The 18856-nt window shown below is 37.5% G+C and overlaps 2 protein-coding genes across 4 annotated transcripts in view; one reads left to right on the top strand and one right to left on the bottom strand.

Moving 5' to 3' along the window:
* Positions 1-18856, top strand: part of LOC310734505 (intelectin-like) — a 147877-nt gene that overhangs the window by 113102 nt on the left and 15919 nt on the right. The gene's annotated exons all lie outside the window — the stretch shown is intronic.
* Positions 816-6599, bottom strand: myoz1b (myozenin 1b). 2 transcript variants are annotated; one of them, XM_083556355.1, is made up of 6 exons: positions 6484-6599; positions 5062-5163; positions 2154-2317; positions 1853-1934; positions 1560-1737; positions 816-1439 (listed from the first exon to the last, which is right to left on the bottom strand). In XM_083556355.1, the coding sequence occupies exons 2-6, from the start codon at positions 5147-5149 to the stop codon at positions 1205-1207; spliced, it is 747 nt and encodes a 248-aa protein (XP_083412481.1). In that variant the 5' UTR covers positions 5150-5163; positions 6484-6599; the 3' UTR covers positions 816-1204. The 2 variants fall into 2 exon arrangements, with proteins under 2 accessions (XP_083412481.1, XP_083412482.1); XM_083556356.1 differs by having other exon boundaries at positions 5062-5158.

The raw sequence follows: 18856 nt of genomic DNA, 5'->3' as shown, positions 1-18856 counted from the left end.
TCTAAACAAATTATATTTGATATAGATTTTTTTAAGCAATGTTGTCAACTTGCAAAATTCAATACAAATGTTTATTTATACAAATTGCTTCACCTTTCATACTCAAATGTTCTCTTATACATGATTAAGCAAATCAGTTCTCCAATCTTTAAAGCTTACACTTCTAATAAAAAAGAGTAAGATACTATTACTGCATAAACATCAACTCTATGTCTTTCCTCTTGTGTGTGTGTGTGTGTGTGTGTGTGTGTGTGTGTGTGTGTGTGTGTGTGTGTGTGTGTGTGTGTGTGTGTGTGTGTGTGTGTGTGTGTGTGTGTGTTAATTTGTTTGTTTTTGGGTCTTGCTGGGAACCAAATTCCCTTAGAAGGTTAGGAATATCAGACAGATTTGACCTTGTGGGGTTGGTTATTTGACTGCTTCCCATGAAAAAAAAACTGATAGGGCCAAAAGGTTCCCTGTTGGTTCCTGGTGGTATTTTTGGTGTTTGAATGAGGTATAACATAACATTAATTAGCTGCCAGTAGAAGGTCCTCTCAGGAATATTATAAAATAGTATAACAAATATGTGTGTGTGTGTGTGTGTGTGTGTGTGTGTGTGTGTGTGTGTGTGTGTGTGTGTGTGTGTGTGTGTGTGTGATAATGAGATGCCACAGGCTCCCCACCCTGTTCGTGCAGTACCCCCTACCCTGCACATTTTAGAGCTTTCCCAGCTCTAACACACCAGATTCAACTAATTGGCTAAATAACAGGCTTCCTGAGTTGAAGTAAGTGTGTTTTAGCAGGAAAAACCACTAAAACATAAAGGACTAGGGCAATCCAGGACTGTGATTTATAGCTCCTGGTTTAAACTTCAGCAGCTGTGATGTTTTTGGTGTTTTGCATGAGGACTACTAACGACAATAACAAACAAATAATAAAAGAAATAACCCTGAATAATTCTAGAATTGAATTCCTTTTATTTATATATTGAAAGACCATTCACTTCTAATGAATACAAGGCTTCTGGCATGTCCAGGTTTTTTGACATTTAAAGCAAACTCATGTCATGATGTGGCTCCATACACACATGTTATGTATACTACATAGGTGTATTTACATTACACTGCAATGTCAAAATGTACTGATATCTTTAACATAACAATAATGATTTTAAAGTTGACCTGAGATATAGATATAGCCTGCATGAATCAGCAGGTCATTGTGCTCAGAGATCTTCAGTCTCTCCTTCAAAGGGGATGGGTTCCAGGTTCAAGGGAATGTAGCTGGGCTCTTCGCTGCACACCCAGCCGATGGGAGTACGGTTGAAAGATGGTCGAGAGTCGATGTGACACTGGAACACAGGTAGTTTCTCTGGTTCTTTAGAGCCAACCTTGACCTCAGGGAGCTCAAAGTTCAGCAGGTGAGAAGCCTTGTCAGATCCTCCGAAAGGCAGTGCTGTTCTGTAATGATAAAGTGCACAAACTGGGTTACATTTAACTCTAAATAGAAACCACACCACTGCTGAGGACCAAGTTTTTGTATGATCATCCAACTTTTTGTACTAAATATAGAGTATGTACCTATTGAAGCTCTTGTATTGAGGCAGGTCCTTGTGCACATGAGGCCCTGGCATTTGTGATTTCATTGTGGCTTTAAGCTCATCATCGTCTTTCATAGCATGTTCCCATGGTGAGACATATGTTTGAACACACTCACAGTCCTTCTTCTCTACCTGCTCAGTCTCAGGTTCTACTTCATCTGGTGAGAATAAGAGGTGAAAGCGCCAAGTGTTGAATTCAAATAATTTCTCAACCACATAGGATTTATACGTTATTATCTCAAGTATAAGCTGTTTCAAGCATAAGTAGTTTACCTTTAGGGTGATCTGGTTTGGGAAGGGTCTTAGGTGGGATCTTTTCACAGTTTACAGGAGGTGCCAGGATCTGGAGGTTTTGCTGGAAAATGGGCAGAAACAGCAAAAAAAGAAAATTAAGTGAAAATACAAATTAAAAAAATGTTGCACTGGGACAGAGATTTAATGGTTAATAATGAGAAGAAAGGTTTATATGATAAAGAAGGTAGCCCGCTCAGCATTAGTGATTGCACCAATTATATACATTATATTTACTCCGGGTGTCTGTTTAATTTTCTTCATGTTACAGGACCAGGCTTACAAGGTGCTCAGCACTGATGATGAACTTATCCACTCTTTGCTGCCTCATTTGGAACATCCGAGAACCTTTGCCTTTCATCAGAGAAAGCTCCTCCAGCATCACTTCCTTAGGCGTCTTAATCTTAGTCCCGAGGTCAAACTCGGTGGCATCTGTTTCCTCTTCCTCTGAGAATGTTTGAACAAAAAAAGTGGGGTCAATAGTTAAAGAAGATCAAGCAGTTCTTTTAGGACAAATGGTATGATGGCTCTCACTGAGAACAATTTGATGGGTGAATAGCTGTTAAATCTGACCAAAGCCCACACTGCATATGATACCCAGCAGAATGTGTATACATGTACAGTAATTCACAAAAGCCTTTAAAGTTTAGAAATGCTTTTTTATTTTGCAATAAAAGGATCTGATTCATTTTGCAGGAGCAAAGGTGCAATACTATGTCATCAAGCAGTGCTTTTTATTCATTCTCCTGTGTGAAATCCGTTATAAAGCTTGGAGTCATGCCATAGCTGATGCCAAAGAGAAGAATGCTGTACCATAAAATGAAAAATAAATTAAATTGGATTTAGCTGCAGCACAAGTAAATGTACTATATATACCAGTATATACATACTATACTATACTAGTAAATGTAAATTTTTCAGAAATAGGTTACATTGGAATATTTACTATTTTTGATACAATGCCAGAACAGATTAAAGGTGTTTCACAAGCTTATAGGTGTCTCTGGCTTTAGGCTACGGTGGCTTTACAACAGGACCACAACTATATAAACCTGTTAAATAAACCCCCAATCGGTTTGCTGTCAAAATGTTTTGCTTTAGGTCATATGGACAGTTGTCCAGGCCTCTCCTGGCCCTTGTATGTGTTTTTAGTTTTTATTTGTATCTTTTTATTAATATATTTATTGTTTTTGACCCTATGTGCAGGTTACACAATAATAATAACTGTGGATTTGGTTGTTGGCCCAGCAAGCAGAACTGTAGGTCAGTTTGAATATAAGCAACTAAATTTAAGATGTTAGACTAACTAAGCAAGCTCACAAACATCACAAATAGTACATAATTGCTGGATAATTTAATGAAGTGTCCTAAATATCTAGTTAAGCTATGGAAAATGGTGCTTGGTAGCTTGTAAGCTGTTATACACCGACGTTTACCTCAGAGAGGCCTGTTATAACAATTAATGGCCAAAGTTTATACCCTAATACTCCTTTGTGAAGTTTATCTATATGTATTTATCTATACAATGCTGTAATTTCTAGCGAAGTCTGATCAGCTACCATATGTTTGAACACTGGCTAAGGCAAGCTGATAGATGGAAACAGTTTCTGGATTACAGCTAATAATGTTAGATCACTGAAAGTTGTTTGTAAAGGAATGACACAGCAGTGATGCAATACATTTCAATGTTTTTGAATTTTCACAGCAAATTACTTTTATTTATTTATTTTTTACTTTACTTTATTTAGCTATACTGTTACAGTGACTAGTGATGCAGCTAGTTAGCTGTGATGTGGATGCCACAAGGTAGCTACATTGTGCTTCTGTAATAATAGTCGATGTGGTAAACAATGAAATGTAATAAAGTTTCTTAGAATATGATGTTCATCAGCTGCTCAATTACCCTCACTTCTAAGAGTATGAGAAGATTTTTGTTTTCACAGTAGCTGTATGATATTTATTGGAAATTGACTTAACCATATAGCTTGTTTCTAAAAATGTGAGAAGAAAAATATATTTTTCACTGTCTATAGCTAACAGATCCAGTGGCCAACAGTGCTTATATTATAACTGGTTGAAATGGTTTCAAGGATCATATGCAACAGCTAGAGTATATCCAGGTTGGTGTAAAAAAAAAAAAAGAAATTGGGTGTAAAGTGTAAAAAAAGATAGAGCGATGGTTTAAGATTTCAAGCCATTGCAGAGGCAATGTGAGTGCAAATGTGCTAGAAATCCTAGAACATTCACTCGTTTCCACTGCCATCTCAGTGGCACTAATTTGTCAGATAATTTAGATGGGTGTGAAAGGAGAGCAATAGGAGTCATGTTGTCCTGTAAACAGGACAACAAGTCATTATGAGAGCTGAGGCCAGCTGATGAAGTGGACACATCCGATAGCATTAATCAGTCTCCAGACACTCAACCTCGCACACAGAATTGCTCATTAGTGGGTAAGAGATGTCTCCCTCCAGAACCCCGTCTAACACACACACACACACACACACACACACATGAACATGTACAGTACATACATATACATTGACAGCATCTAAGACTTAATTTGGTCTATTTTCTTTGTTAAAATAAAAGCTGGAGTATAAAGACTCCACATGCATTATTACTTTTTATAAATATATAAATATTTATAAATATACCCCATTATCTGCCTATGATGTTCCTGCAATAGAATTATTTATAGACCTTTTAAAATGCTGCAGTGTTTTACTTACTTCAGGAAGCAAATCAGCATTATTTTGGATCATTTTATTTGAAATATATATATATATATATATATATATATATATATATATATATATATATATATATATATATATATATATATATATATATATATATATGTGTGTGTGACAATTAAGTGGCACTATGGTTTTATGCTGCAGATTGACAGAACATGTTTTTTTCCCCACATCCAAATAATTGAACAACAAGTTATATAAATAGAGCATGCACTGGATTTCCTGCAAATAAACACTTCAGAGCACAAGAGCACAATTTTACACTTCTTAAAAACTCACAAAGCCTTTGTATAAAAAGTGAATAAAGATACAGTACTGAATGTGCTGTTAGACTTCATTTGATGTGGCCCTCATTTTCTCAGATTTATACCCACTGTTGTTATTATATACAGTACAGACAAGATGTAATGTAAAACAGATATAATTCATACTTACCAATTTGTGTGATGCTGGAGAAGTCAGTAATGATTTTAGAGGACCTTTTCCTTATGTTGGGAGGAGCTGGAGTTCCTGAGAGGGGCATCTCTACAACCTGTACTGGGCAGAGCATAAGATTGTCATTTATTAGTTTTTATCAGACACTGCAGTCATGGAAGTTATGCACTTTATTAATATGTGCACAATATAATGGCCCAATAAACTGTAAAACCAGCCCTACTGCTATCTAACACCTTTAAAAATCAGTTTTAAAAATAATTGTGAGAACTCACAGGGTGTGAAAGACTGAAAGTAATTTAGGCCACCTTGTAACTCAGTCATCAGCAGATATTTTTGGCTACAGTCAAACAGCAGGTATGATTACTGATAGAGAAAATTCTTCAAACAGAGAAATAATCTTCAAAAAGCTATTGACCCTTTCTTTTAAATAAACTTATCTTTATATACAGTGGATGCTGAAGTACAGTATAATGTGAGATAGAAACACCTCCAGTATGTAAAGGGCGAAGGCTAAGGAAAAGTATAAACAGGTCTCTTGTTGCATTGAGGGTATTTCTGTTTCAGCAAACTAAATCAATCCAGTACAGCCAGAGCAATGTGGCCGGCTCAGCACATTCCTCAGATGTCATGATCTACTGCATTGGTGCATCAGTGTTGTTACTGTTGACCAATTAAAAGAAGGAACACATTAGTGTGTTTTTTTTTTATCACGGTAATATTTAAGCACTGTATTTCCTGTGTTGTTAATGAATGCATATGAAAAGATGATCAATGAATGAAAAGTTAATGTTATAGTAAAGTGAGTACCTAGAGTTCTCAAATTGTTTTCCCAAGAGGGATCCTTGTAACTAAAATGCAGCACACGCAGACTTCCTTTGGGTCAATAATCATAATCCATCTATTCAAATATTAGGCAATTTTTAATTTTCAAAATTTTCCTTGAACACATTAGATCAAATGTCTGATTGAGTTTTTGATAGTTACTGATGATTACTAAATCCATTAGATTCAAGTGACCTGTTGAATCAGATAATAACAACAGAAACTCACGTTTAACGTCTGTGTGATTTTTACCACTGTAACAAATTTTTTTAAATCACTCACTCGTAATTTTTTACAGATCCCTCTGGGGGTTCCTGTGGGAACTGTTGAGCATTTACTTTTATGAAGATTTGAGTGCATGGTAAGGTAATGTAAAATATCCTAGTACAGATTTATCATTTATAATCCATTATTTTTAAGCACGACACACACTTCAGTTCTATTTGTGTAAGTTGGTTAAGTGTGGAACCATGAAACAATTCAGGTGTCAGTCAAAGCAAAGATTATGAGCTCATTACATGGATTTATTTAATCACCACGAGTTTGGGATTCACTGCGTGCAGTCTGAGCATTGCACTGGGACATGCTTAATCTTACCTCAGAGAAAAGATGCTTGTAGAAAGAAAACAAATTTAGTTTAAAGAGAATCCACAAAAGCCTTGTTTTGGTTTAATCCAAATCCCTGAGTTTGGTAGCTTCTATGTGCATTTAAACGTTGCTGCTGTTGCCTTCAACTAGCCAGAGAAAATGAAGGAGCACAGCATTTGGAGTGGGGGTTTTTTCTTTGGGTGATGCAAAGAGCTCATGAGTGATGGTGAAGGAGATACCCATTCGTGCAGATGCTTCGCAGGCATATATATAGAAAGGTGAAGGGCTAGAAGTCCTGACAGAGGCCTCAGCACAAGGGACAGTTGCAGTGAGAAAGAAGAAGAACTGGATCATCAGGCTTTTCTCTGTTACAGTCATATTAAAATACAGAATCATAAAATGCTGTACATGCTGGTGTACTCCTTTCGATATAATCGATGAGGTGAATAAACGTTCCCTGTAGTCAGCAATATGGCTTATACTATACCTGCTGATACAGTTGATTTACTGGGAAAAGTAAGATATCCAATGATGTTCTCCTGATTGTACAAAACAAAGTGGTGCGAAGTGTTTTTATTAGCTGTGTTCAGTATTCACTGGAGCACTTGACAGACCCACGAAATGAAGACTTACAGCTCTTCAAGAACAGTCTTGTTTATTTGCTGTCTTGCATCCCACCAATTTACAGCTTGGACGATAAACCAAATGTGGTATGCAGAGAGTGTTCTGCCAGTGCCAGCCACCCTCGAACGTTTCAATGTCAATCAGACATCCAGATAATCAATTATGCTCAAGCAGGATGAAAAAATAGTCAGTACTCAGGCATTACATAAAGGAAAGCTCAAGCTTGAGAAAAGAAACACAGCATGCCAGTGATATTCACCGGTGTTTGCCATTCAATGCCAAACTAGTTTGCTCTCATTGCTGAATTAAAGTTATCTTGGGGCTGATATGACTTAGTATATCACATTTACCAGTGTGACTCAAGTCTGTTAAATGAATAGATGTGAATAGGAAAATGAATTGCATTCAGAAATATGATGTTTCCAAGCGCACCAACACACATTAATTTCTGTGCAGAGGCACCAGTGTGCCGCTAAAGTTAGCACCAGATACTGTGAGCATGGGCCAAAGATGATAGCAGGGTCAGCACGCAGTTCACCTTGTAGAGGGAATCGAGTTACAGAGGCAAAAGCTGTAACGCTCACTGCAGCACCAATATGCCACTTGTTAGTGGCACATACGCAGAATTATCTTAAGTATGCCTCCAAAGTCTTCTCCTGCAAGTTTACTGAATTATTATTATTATGAAAATCAAAGGACTTATGTAATCCATGTACCATCTACTTATGGTGCTAAAAGGGAAACTCACCTCCTGTATATTAGAATTTCCCCAAGGCTCCTATTATTTTGCTTTTTGCTGAGTCCCAGTCGATTTACACACTCGTTCACACTTATGGGCTAGCTGAGATGGCATTGCTGCCTTCTGCACGGCCACACCTCTCAAACTTTTATAATATTTATAAAATTTTAAATGAGCATTGGTTTCTAGATTTAAGCCTAACAGAAAAGTAAAGAAACATGAAAGCAAAAATGTTTTTCTTTCTTTCTTTCTTTCTTTGGCGGGAGGGGGTGTACTTGTAATAACTTTAGGACTCTAAGAAGGAGAACATTAGGCTTGCTTCTTGAAATACATCAGAATCAGAAGGCTACTAAATAAATTAGCTGAGCATCCATTTAAACTGTGGGCTGCTTTACTCAGACACCAGAGACAGACATTGGCTCAATTGGACTCACTTAACTGGACTCACTTTATATGAAGAAATGCCGCCCCCTGGCTGTCAGTCTGTTTAATGTCTCTGGCTTTAAATTGCCAGTAGCAGATAGACAGTCAGAAAAGCCAATAAAATTACACAAAGCCATGACAAGTAATGAAGTTATAGATGTCAGAGAAGTATGCTCCATCTCACAGAAAAATCATTTCAAAATGACAAATTGGATTAATATAATATCTGGTTTAATCTACACAAATAAAATTAACCAGTCTAGATTTCATTATGAAAAACTTAAAACAAGTCAAGCCAAACAAGACTTTTTGTATTTATACGTTATCCTGAGGCACCTTCTCACAAACAAGGCTTATTTGAGAGAACCCAAGGTTAGCCTCTCAGCCCACACCACAGCATGTGGAAGTGACCTCTTCAGCTGCATGCTCATGTCTATCATGGGAAGTGGTAGCTCAGTGGTTAAGACCTTGAACTTTGGATCAGGAGGTTTTGAGTTTAATTCCCAGCACAACCAATCTACCCCTGCTGGGCCCTTGAGCAAAGCTCTTAACCCTCAAGTGCTCAAATGAGAGTTGCTCAGGATCAGAGCGTCAGCCAAATGGCGTCAAGGTATCAAGAACAATTTGTTCTGAAACTTATGATCAGCAGAAATCACAGATTCTAAATCTTAACCATTGAACTACCACATAAGGTACAGACACACACACAAAAACATTTATTATATAAATATATTATATTATTCAATTACACTGGTTTTAAGGAGTAAACAAATCATTACAAAAAAATGTTTCTCATATTCTCCAAGCAATATAATATTAGTACTCCTCCATGAACAATTATACACATCTCCTTTATGAACTTTCAGTTGGCAATTAAGCAAAACCCTGGATTTTCTTTATCCTAATCTCATTCATGGAAAGTTTAATAATGTATTTATTAAAACTCTCTTCACCACTAAAATAAATAAAACAAATAAATGAATAAATAAATAAGAAACTAAACAGAACACTATTATATGACCACCCAGACCATTTGGGTATAAAATGATTAGATTTTCCTTTTTTTTTTCCCCAAATGACTTGTATTGCACTTAAACAGTCACATACATTATATTTTATGTCATTCATGTAAAAGTTGCAAACATTCTGCTAACAAATATAACATACCCTTTACCAAAGCCCTCACCTTCTTCCTTTGCATATTAGGACACTATAACTAGCTATATGAGCTGGAGAATGAGCATTCATTTTGTGTTGTGTGTTCTGTGAGTGCTGCTTCTCTACAGGAAGTCCAGCTGATTGATAAATATAAATTGCTATGTGAAAACCCATATATTTGTATATAAATACAAATGTATATGTATTACTCTAAAATATAGTCTTAAAAGTATGTAATAGGACATAGAAAAGTCTTATTTACAAGCTGTAATAAAAAACCGAAATGTTATGTACATTAAAGTGTAAACTGTAAAGTGGGCACAGTGAGTAGGCTATATGTATACTTTTTTATTAAACAAATAATCAGAAAAACACTATCTGCAATCACTGGTGCCTAGTCATCTGTCCAAATTCTGTGCATTTATTATCTTGAAAGATTCAGTGTTTTCAAAAGCTATTAATGAGAATCTGTATTATTAAAATCTTAGTAAAAAGTATACCAAAAATGTGATCTATACTGATTTTATCATTACAAGTTTAGAGATCTAATAATGCACTTATGAGAGAACAATGTTTTCAGGGTCTGACTCAGTTAGTCCCACTTCCAGACTACTAGACATCTCCAAAATTTGTCCAGGGTGAGCCATGTGAATAAAAAAATGCATTGAAGTATTCTACATACTGGAAGATCATGTGTACTTATTTTAATAGTAACATTTGACTGGTAAACATTCATATATCAAAGCTTAAGCAGGATTGGATTAGAATTTATTTCTTGTTTAGCAGTGCATTAGAGCTGTAATTTTATTATACTGAATAACTAAATGATCTCAACATTTTGCGAACAGGAACACTGAGAGCAGTTTAATGTTGCAAAAAAACAATAAAATAAAAGAAGTATTAAAAAAAAAAAAATAGAATAATAAAAAAAAAAAATGAAATAAAACTTAATCATAACATCATACACATTGGCCTATATATAAGATCTTTATTTTGTCATATGCCTTTATAGATTTTATATGACATAGGGCAGTATTTTAAATTCTTGTTCTTGCTTACAATTTTAAGTAATATATTAGAGAGAACAATCAGCTTGTTGGCACTAGTGATAGATACTTCACGCCTTTTACAATCTCTGTCGGTTTCAGGTTGTTAGTTATTCTAATGGCCAATTTTTCATTTGTTTTCCCTGCAGAATTTGTCAGTAATTAGTTATTGCTCAGAGCATATTAGCTGCATAGACTCACCTAGACTCTGTCTTGTTATGATTTTCTGAAACGAGAGTAAACAGGTGCTGTGATACGTCATCTTTTTTTGTCGAGGTTTCACATTTTTATGTAACGCTATGTACAATATTTTTGTAGTAGTAATAGTATTTACAGTATTTTCTTTTCCACTCCTGTACATCTAATTAAATCAGTAAAGCATCCTCCATTATGGAAGAGAAGCTTGTCCAAAGGTCATTTGTGTGACATTTTGTGCTTCCCATTATTTCTACATGCAGTTGAGATCTGCCAAAACACACATGCCTTGCGGAGTTACTGTGGTTGGAGGAAACACACTGCCATGCCTGAAACGGAAGGAAGGAACTGAAACCATATAAATTATGTTTAATTACTTTCTCACCTTGGAGTATATTATTCATTATTATAACAATATTATTCAGCAATTGCCCTGAAACTAATAAGCAAGGGTATTTATCAGTGAGGAATGTGACAGCTTCTGGGAGCTGAAGAGTTTACACAACAGCAAAGTCTGAAGTACGGTTCAAGACAGAGAATATGAAGAAATAAAAAAAAACTGATACACTAAGTTTTAATGTTTAAAGACAGTGATTAGTCATAAAAGGTGCTCTAATTGCTAGCACTATAAACTTTAAAAAGCAGCGATAATTTAAAGTACAAAATTGATGACCAATACAAATCAGAGAATCTCCATTTCATAATAAAAATACTACTACTAATACTTCTACTACTACTATTTATAATAATAATAATAATAATAATAATAATAATAATAATAATAATAATAATAATAATAATAATATAAGAGGGCAGCTTTTGTTCATACATGCTATATAAATGCAAAACAACCAAGACAATCCCAGGTTCCTTTTTAGTACAGTTGCTAAAATAACTACAAATTATATATCTGAAAAGAGTATTTCATCACAGTTTAATACTGAGGACTTTACTGATTTTCTTCAGTAAAAAAGATTTATTAGAAACTGTGAAAGTCCAACCTCTGACAGCATCTCGTGATCCAGTCTCATGTAAAGCTCCAAAATTATAATAACAATGCTTTACAAGTCAGAACAGGAAGAGCTGTATGATGTTATTAACAAAGCCAAATCAACAACATGTCTGTTAGATCCCATTTTAAGTAAACTACTGAAAGAAGTGTTACATGCAGCTGTTGAGCCTCTTCTGAATATTATTAACTCCTCGCTTCTCCTCAGATCAATTTGCATCCAAACCCACTATCAAATTACAGACCCATTTCAAACCTTCCGTTTACGTCAAATATTTTAGAAAAGATTGTGTCTGCCCAGTTATGTTTCTTTTTTACAAGAAAACAATATCTTTAAAAAGCTTCAGTTAGGTTTCAGGCCCCATCATAGCACAGAATCTTCTCTAATTAAAATCACAAATGATCTCATTTTTAGCTTCAGACCAAGGCTACATCTCTCTGTTGGTTTTACAAGATCTTAGTGCTGCTTGTATATTTAAATAGAGAACTATCCAGGGTAATCCTAGTTAAATATGGTGTGCCACAAGGTTCAGTTCTAGGACCCCTGCTTTTCACAATATACATGCTTCCCTTGGGAAATATTATTAGAAGGTATGGGATTAGCTTCCACTGTTATGCTGATGATACCCAACTATATATCTCATCAAAACCAGACGAAACATCTTAATTGACCATGTTAACTAAATGTGTTAAAGAATGAAAAGATTGGATGACAATTAACTTTAAATTGTTAAACTCTGATAAGACAGGGATTTTGCGCAAGGGCCTAAAAACAGTACACAGAAGCTCCAGCAATTTTACTTGCATTTAGAAGGATTTACTGTTACTACTAGTTCAGCAGTCAAAGACATGGGAGTTATTTTAGACAGCAATCTGTCTTTTGAAAATCATATCACCTACATTAAAAAACAGGCTTCTTCCTTAGAAATATTGCTAATCTAAGAAACATGTTGTCTATATCTGATGCAGAGAAGCACGTCCATGCATTCATGACCTTTACACTGGTCTGTTTTAATGGATTACAAGGTGGATGTCCTGCATCATTAATAAACAAGCTACAGTTAGTCCAGAATGCAGCAGGCAGAGTTCTTACAAGGTTGAGAAAATATGACCATATAACCTTGATCTTAATCAACTACAAACTATTGCTACTTACCTACAAAACACTAAATGGTTTGACTTTCATGTATCTTTCCAGTCTTCTATCACGCTACAACCCGTCATGCTTTTTGAGATCTCAAAACTCTGGACTTCTGGTAGTTCCTAGAAAAGCACAGTCCACTAAAGGTGGTAGAGCATTCTCACATTTAGCTCCTGAACTTTGGAATAGTCTTCCTGACAGTATTCAGAACTCAGACACACTCTCCCAGTGTAAGTGCAGATTAAAGGCGTATCGTTTTTGGCGAGTCCTACACATATCACACATCACATATCATAACCTTGTGCTCCAGTACATCAGATCACATGCACATTATCAACTTGTGCTTGTTAATATTATGAACAGCAGCTATGCTAATTCCTCCCTACTGCATCTCCTTCTCTTCCCGTCCTTAGGCATCCCGAGGTTGTCCAGTTGTGTCCCACCTCATAAAGATTAAGACCTTCAAAGAAGTAGATGATAACCCCCTCAAACATCCTGAACCATCTAGAGATGTACCAGTGCCATTTGGATCCCACTTCATGTAGAGTTCGGACATTGGACTTCTCGAATTTTTCAAAGGCTTTAGCATGAGGGAGTTGGTGTTGGTTCGATGAGGATCTCAAATGATGAGCTATTTTATGAGTTTCTCTGGAGCTCCTGGTTCCACAAGTCAAATGACTGTATAAGACTGCAGAAGAATATTACTCATAATCACACACACTCTGGTGCTCATGTTAGTTGTTACTCTCAAGTGTTTTGTATTGTAACAAGATTTATAATTATATTCTTCATATCACCCACATGAGGATAGGATTCTTTTTGGAGTCTGGTTCCTTTCAAAGTTTCTTCCTCATTTATCTAGGGAGTTTTTCCCTGCCACTGTCACCCCAGGCTGTTCATCAAGGATAAACACACATCATTCACTTTAATTCTTAATTTCTGTAAAGTTGCTTTGAGACAATGTCCATTGTAAAAAGCGCTATAGAAATAAATTTAAACTTGAACATGTGTATTAAGAAAAAAATTCTAATTACATTTTTCCACAATAGAAAAATGTGAGACATTACATGCAGTGTCAAAACAGATTTCATATATGAAATCTGTTCTTTCCATCACTGAAACAAACACTTCTTCACACACTTTTACACCAACAGGCAATTTAGTCTAACCTTTCAACTTTCCTGTTTTGTTTTGGACAGTGGAAACAGGAATAAACTCACATGGACAGAAAATCAGGATTGAACTGTTGGAGCTGTGATGTGCCAAATGGTTCTGTTCTATACTCTGTTACAGTATATTGGCCCTTCTTCTTCTTCTTCTTCTTTCGGCTGCTCCCATTAGGGGTCGCCACAGCGGATCATCCGTCTCCATACCACCCTGTCCTCTACATCTGCCTCTTTCACACCAATTACCTGCATGTCTTCCCTCACCACATCCATGAACCTCCTCCTTGGACTTCCTCTTTTCCTCCTACCTGGTGGCTCCATCCTCAGTATTCTTCTACCAATATAATTCATGTCCCTCCTCTGCACATGTCCAAACCGTCTCAATCTCGCCTCCCTCACCTTGTCACCAAAACATCCTACATGCGCTGTCCCTCTAATAAACTCATTTCTAATCTTGTCCATCCTCGTCACTCCCAACGAAAACCTCAACATCTTCAGCTCTGCTACCTCCAGCTCCACCTCCTGCCTTTTACTCAATGCCACTGTCTCTAATCCATACAACATCGCAGGTCTTACCACAGTCCTATAAACTTTCCCTTTCATTCTTGCAGATACTCTTCTATCACAAATCACTCCTGTCACTCTTCTTCACCCACTCCACCCTGCCTGCACTCTTTTTTTCACTTCTCTAACACACTCTCCATTACTTTGCACTGTTGACCCCAGGTACCTGAACTCCTCCACCTTCTCCACCTCTTCTCCCTGCAACCGCATCACTCCACTGCCCTCCCTCTCATTCACACACATGTACTCTGTCTTACTCCTACTGACTCTCATTCCCCTTCTCTCCAGCGCATATTTCCACCTTTCCAGGCTCATCTCAACCTGCTCCCTACTCTCACCACAAATCACAATATCATCCGCAAACATCATAGTCCAGGAAAACTCCTGTCTGCCCTCGTCCATCAACCTGTCCATCACCACTGCAAACAGGAAAGGGCTCAGGGCCGATCCTTGATGCAGTCCAACCTTCACCCTGAACCAGTCTGTCGTACCTACTGCACACTTCACTGCCGTCACACTGTCCTCATACATGTCCTGCACCACCCTCACATACTTCTCTGACACACCTGACTTCCTCATACAATACCACAACTCCTCTCTTGGCTCATACGCTTTCTCTAAATCCACAAATACACAATGCTATTCCTTCTGTCCTTCTCTATACTTCTCCATCAACAACCTCAAAGCAAATAATGCATCTGTGATGCTCTTCCTCGGCATGAAACCATACTGTTGCTCACAGATGGTCACCTCCTCTCTCAGCCTGGCTTCCATTCCTTAGTGTCCAACCTCTCATACAGCTCCTCATATGCCCTTTCCTTGGCTTTCGCCACATCCCTCTTTACCTGCTGCCGCATCTCCTTGTACTCCTGTTTACTTTTCTCATCACTCTGTCTATCCCACTTCTGTTTTGGCCAACCTCTTTCTCCTTATGCTCTCCTGCACTTCCTCATTCCACCACCATGTCTCCTTGTCTTCCTTTCTATTTCCAGATGTCACACAAAGTACTTTTCTAGCTGCCTCCCTCATCACTCCTGCAGTAGTTGCCCAATCATCCAGCACCTCTTCACCACCACCAAGCCCCTGTCTGACCTCTTCCCTGAATCTCACACTACACTCTTCCTCCTTCAGTTTCTTATTCTTTTTTCAGTCCTCACTCTCCTCCTCTTCTTCTTCGCCTCCAAAACCATCCTACAGACCACCATCTGATGCTGTCCAGCTACACTGTCCCCTGCCAACACCTTATCTCCAATCTCCTTCAGGTTGCATCTCCTGCATAGCACATAGTCCACCTGTGTGCACCTTCCTCCACTCTTATACGTCACCCTATGATCCTCCTTCTTCTTAAAATAAGTGTTCACCACTGCCATTTCCATCCTTTTAGCAAAATCTACCACCATCTGCCCTTCCCCATTCCTCTCCTTAAAACCATACCTACCCATCACCTCCTCATCACCTCTGTTCCCTTCACCTACATGCCCATTAAAGTCTGCCCCAATCACCACTCGTTCTTTTCTAGGTACACCATCTAGCACTTCATCTAATTCACTCCAGAATCTTTCCTTCTCCTCTATCTCACAGCCAACTTGTGGAGCATAGACACTGATGACATTTATCATCATCCCTTCAACTTTTACCTTCACGATCATCACCCTATCAGAAACTCTCTTCACCTCCACTACACTCTTACTGTACTCTTCCTTCAGAATCACCCCTACACCATTTCTCTTCCCATCCACACCATGACAAAACAGTTTAAACCCACCTCCAATGTTCCTGGCCTTACTCCCTTTCCACTTGGTCTCCTGAACACACAACACATCTACCTTTCTCCTCTCCATCACATCAGCTACCTCTCTCCCTTTACCCATCATAGTACCAACATTTAAAGTACCAACCCGAACCTCTACTCTCCTACACTGCTCCTTTCCCTGCTGTCTCTGTAGACGTCTTCCTCCTCTCCTTCTCCTCCTTCGGCCAACAATAGCCCAATTTCCACCGGTACCCTGTCGGCTAACGATACCTGTGGTGGTCGTTGTTAACCTGGGCCTCGACCGATCCGGTATGACATTCTCATTTGTGATCCGCATATTTGATTTGGCACATGTTTTACGCTGGATGCCCTTCCTAACGCAACCCTCCCCATTTACCCGGGCTTGGGACCGGCACTAAGAGTGCACTGGCTTGTGCATCTATAATGGCTGGGTTTATATTGGCCCTAATAGTGCAAAACAAAATAAATTAATGGCATTACACAGTAAAGCTGCAGGAATTTATTGACTTCCACAGTGAGTGTCGAAATTAGTAATGATCAAAGTGAAAGAGGTATGTGACTTGTTTTACCATCATATAAATATCATAGTACTAACCTAATTAACACAACAAACCTTTCCTTTTTTTTGCTCTTAAAATTCCCTCCATTCTTCTGGGAAGATGTTCCACTAGATTTTGGAGTGTGCTTATGGATATTTGTGTTCATCAGCCACAAGGGTGTTATGAAAGGCAGGTACTGATGTAGGTAAGAAGGCCTGGGGTGCAGTCAGCATTCCAATTCATCCCAAAGGTGTTCATTAGGGATGAGATCAGAACTTTATAGCAGGCCACTCAAGATCTTCCTCTTCAAAATATGTTAACCAGATCTTCAAGGAACTCACTTTCTGCACAGGGGCATTGCCATGTTGGAACAGGTTTTTGTTTCCAAGTTTAAGTGAATGCAAAGTTTTAATTTAGCGCATCTATAGATGCCTTGTACAATTAAGTGCCTCCAGCTTTGTGGTAACAGTTTCTTAAATTTCCCACACTAAATATTAAAATGATGAGAAACTCTGGACTTGAAGAACACATGGATTTATTGACATTTCATTGCACCTCCAGAACAATTACCATGAATATACATGTACTAGCCAACATAGGAGTGCTATGCAGTATAGGTTGGTAAATGTAGCAAAATTTATGTGAATTACTAATAGATATATTTTTCATAATCATAAACTCCCTGAATAAATTCTTAGGGGCCATTAGTAAGCTCAGACTTATTTTCCTTACTCTCATTTCTCACTCTCATAATTTCTACGTTTCAGTGTAGTATAATCGAATAATTCATAACACTTCCTAAATATTATACCTTAGAATTAATAAAAGGAATTTAAACAGTTAAAAACAAATGGAACTGTCAGCTACATGAGACACTGTCAGGGTTCTGGCTATCTATAAATCTCCACTGTTGACTTTGGACTCCGCAGGCACCAAACTAAACTTCTTGAACTGACCTTCCTTTAAACGAGAAAGAGGAAGAAACCTCTTTAGTACAGAGAACAGAAGAATGTAAATCATAGCCCAGGAAAGAATCATTTTGATGTTGAGATGGTGAGCAGAGAAAGGTGGAGGTTTGACAGATGATAGTATGACAAATAATCAATATGTTAATGATTAAATTACTAGCACAGTGTGTGTCTCTCACACACACACACACACACACAAGCACGCACGCACGCACACACCCACACACACACACACACACACACACACACACACACACACACACACACACACGCGCACACAAACACAAAACACCTGTCGTTCTTTTTGCCTAAGTGCTCCAATCTTGAGGAAACAACATTAACAACATGTCAAGCTCTGGGGTCTTGCATTCTGTAAAATCATGTGATTTTTTATTGACAGAACATGCAAAATGTCTTCCCATGTTTTTATGTCTTTAAGCTGAATTTGCAAATAAACTAAATTGGGTATGATGAGTGATTTGGGCTTAATGTACATAAGGAAATATTGCTCGTGGCATTTCACATGCAAACATAAACTGAAAAGAAAAATGTTTCCATTGGTAAGAAGAGAGCAGTGATATCCAAGCATCCAAAATAGTAATGTAACTATTTTGATTGGAGAACAAATTGTTGATTTTGCCTGACTGTCATGGTTAGGGTGGTCTTTGATACCGCCTTTGTATAAAATTTGCTAGATATCTGTGTTTTCTATGGAAAAAATGTATTGCAAAATTAAACAAAACCAGCATCATTTCAGATAAATAAATTGCAAGCCCAAGAACAAGAGTCTTGTTTTTTTTTTCTGGATCACGCAAGCTTGTGAGATTTTCGTGTTCCCATGCATTGGTAAAATGATCACAGTGAGCACAGCAAGTGGCTAATGCAGACAGGATACTGGACCTTGAAAGTCCTTGTTTGAGCTCACCATCAGTGTCATAATTCATAGCCAGAGAATGTGAAATACAACTCAAATGAGTAAGAAGGCTGAATATCAAAAATAATAGCAAAACCTGCAAAATCAAAATGAGTCTCAAAT

Source organism: Silurus aristotelis (genome assembly GCF_946808225.1).
Source record: "Silurus aristotelis genome assembly, chromosome: 12".
Classification (NCBI taxonomy): Eukaryota; Metazoa; Chordata; class Actinopteri; order Siluriformes; family Siluridae; genus Silurus; species Silurus aristotelis.
This window is presented reverse-complemented; position numbering and strand designations above follow the sequence as displayed.

Bases quoted from the DNA above. Each gene is read 5' to 3' on its own strand.
- myoz1b (XM_083556355.1), bottom strand. From the start codon at position 5,149: ATGCCCCTCTCAGGAACTCCAGCTCCTCCCAACATAAGGAAAAGGTCC. The intron at 2,318-5,061 runs GTAAGTATGAAT...AAACATTCTCAG, and splicing joins CTCCAGCATCACACAAATTG to AGGAAGAGGAAACAGATGCC. The intron at 1,935-2,153 runs GTAAGCCTGGTC...CCCATTTTCCAG, and splicing joins TCATCAGTGCTGAGCACCTT to CAAAACCTCCAGATCCTGGC.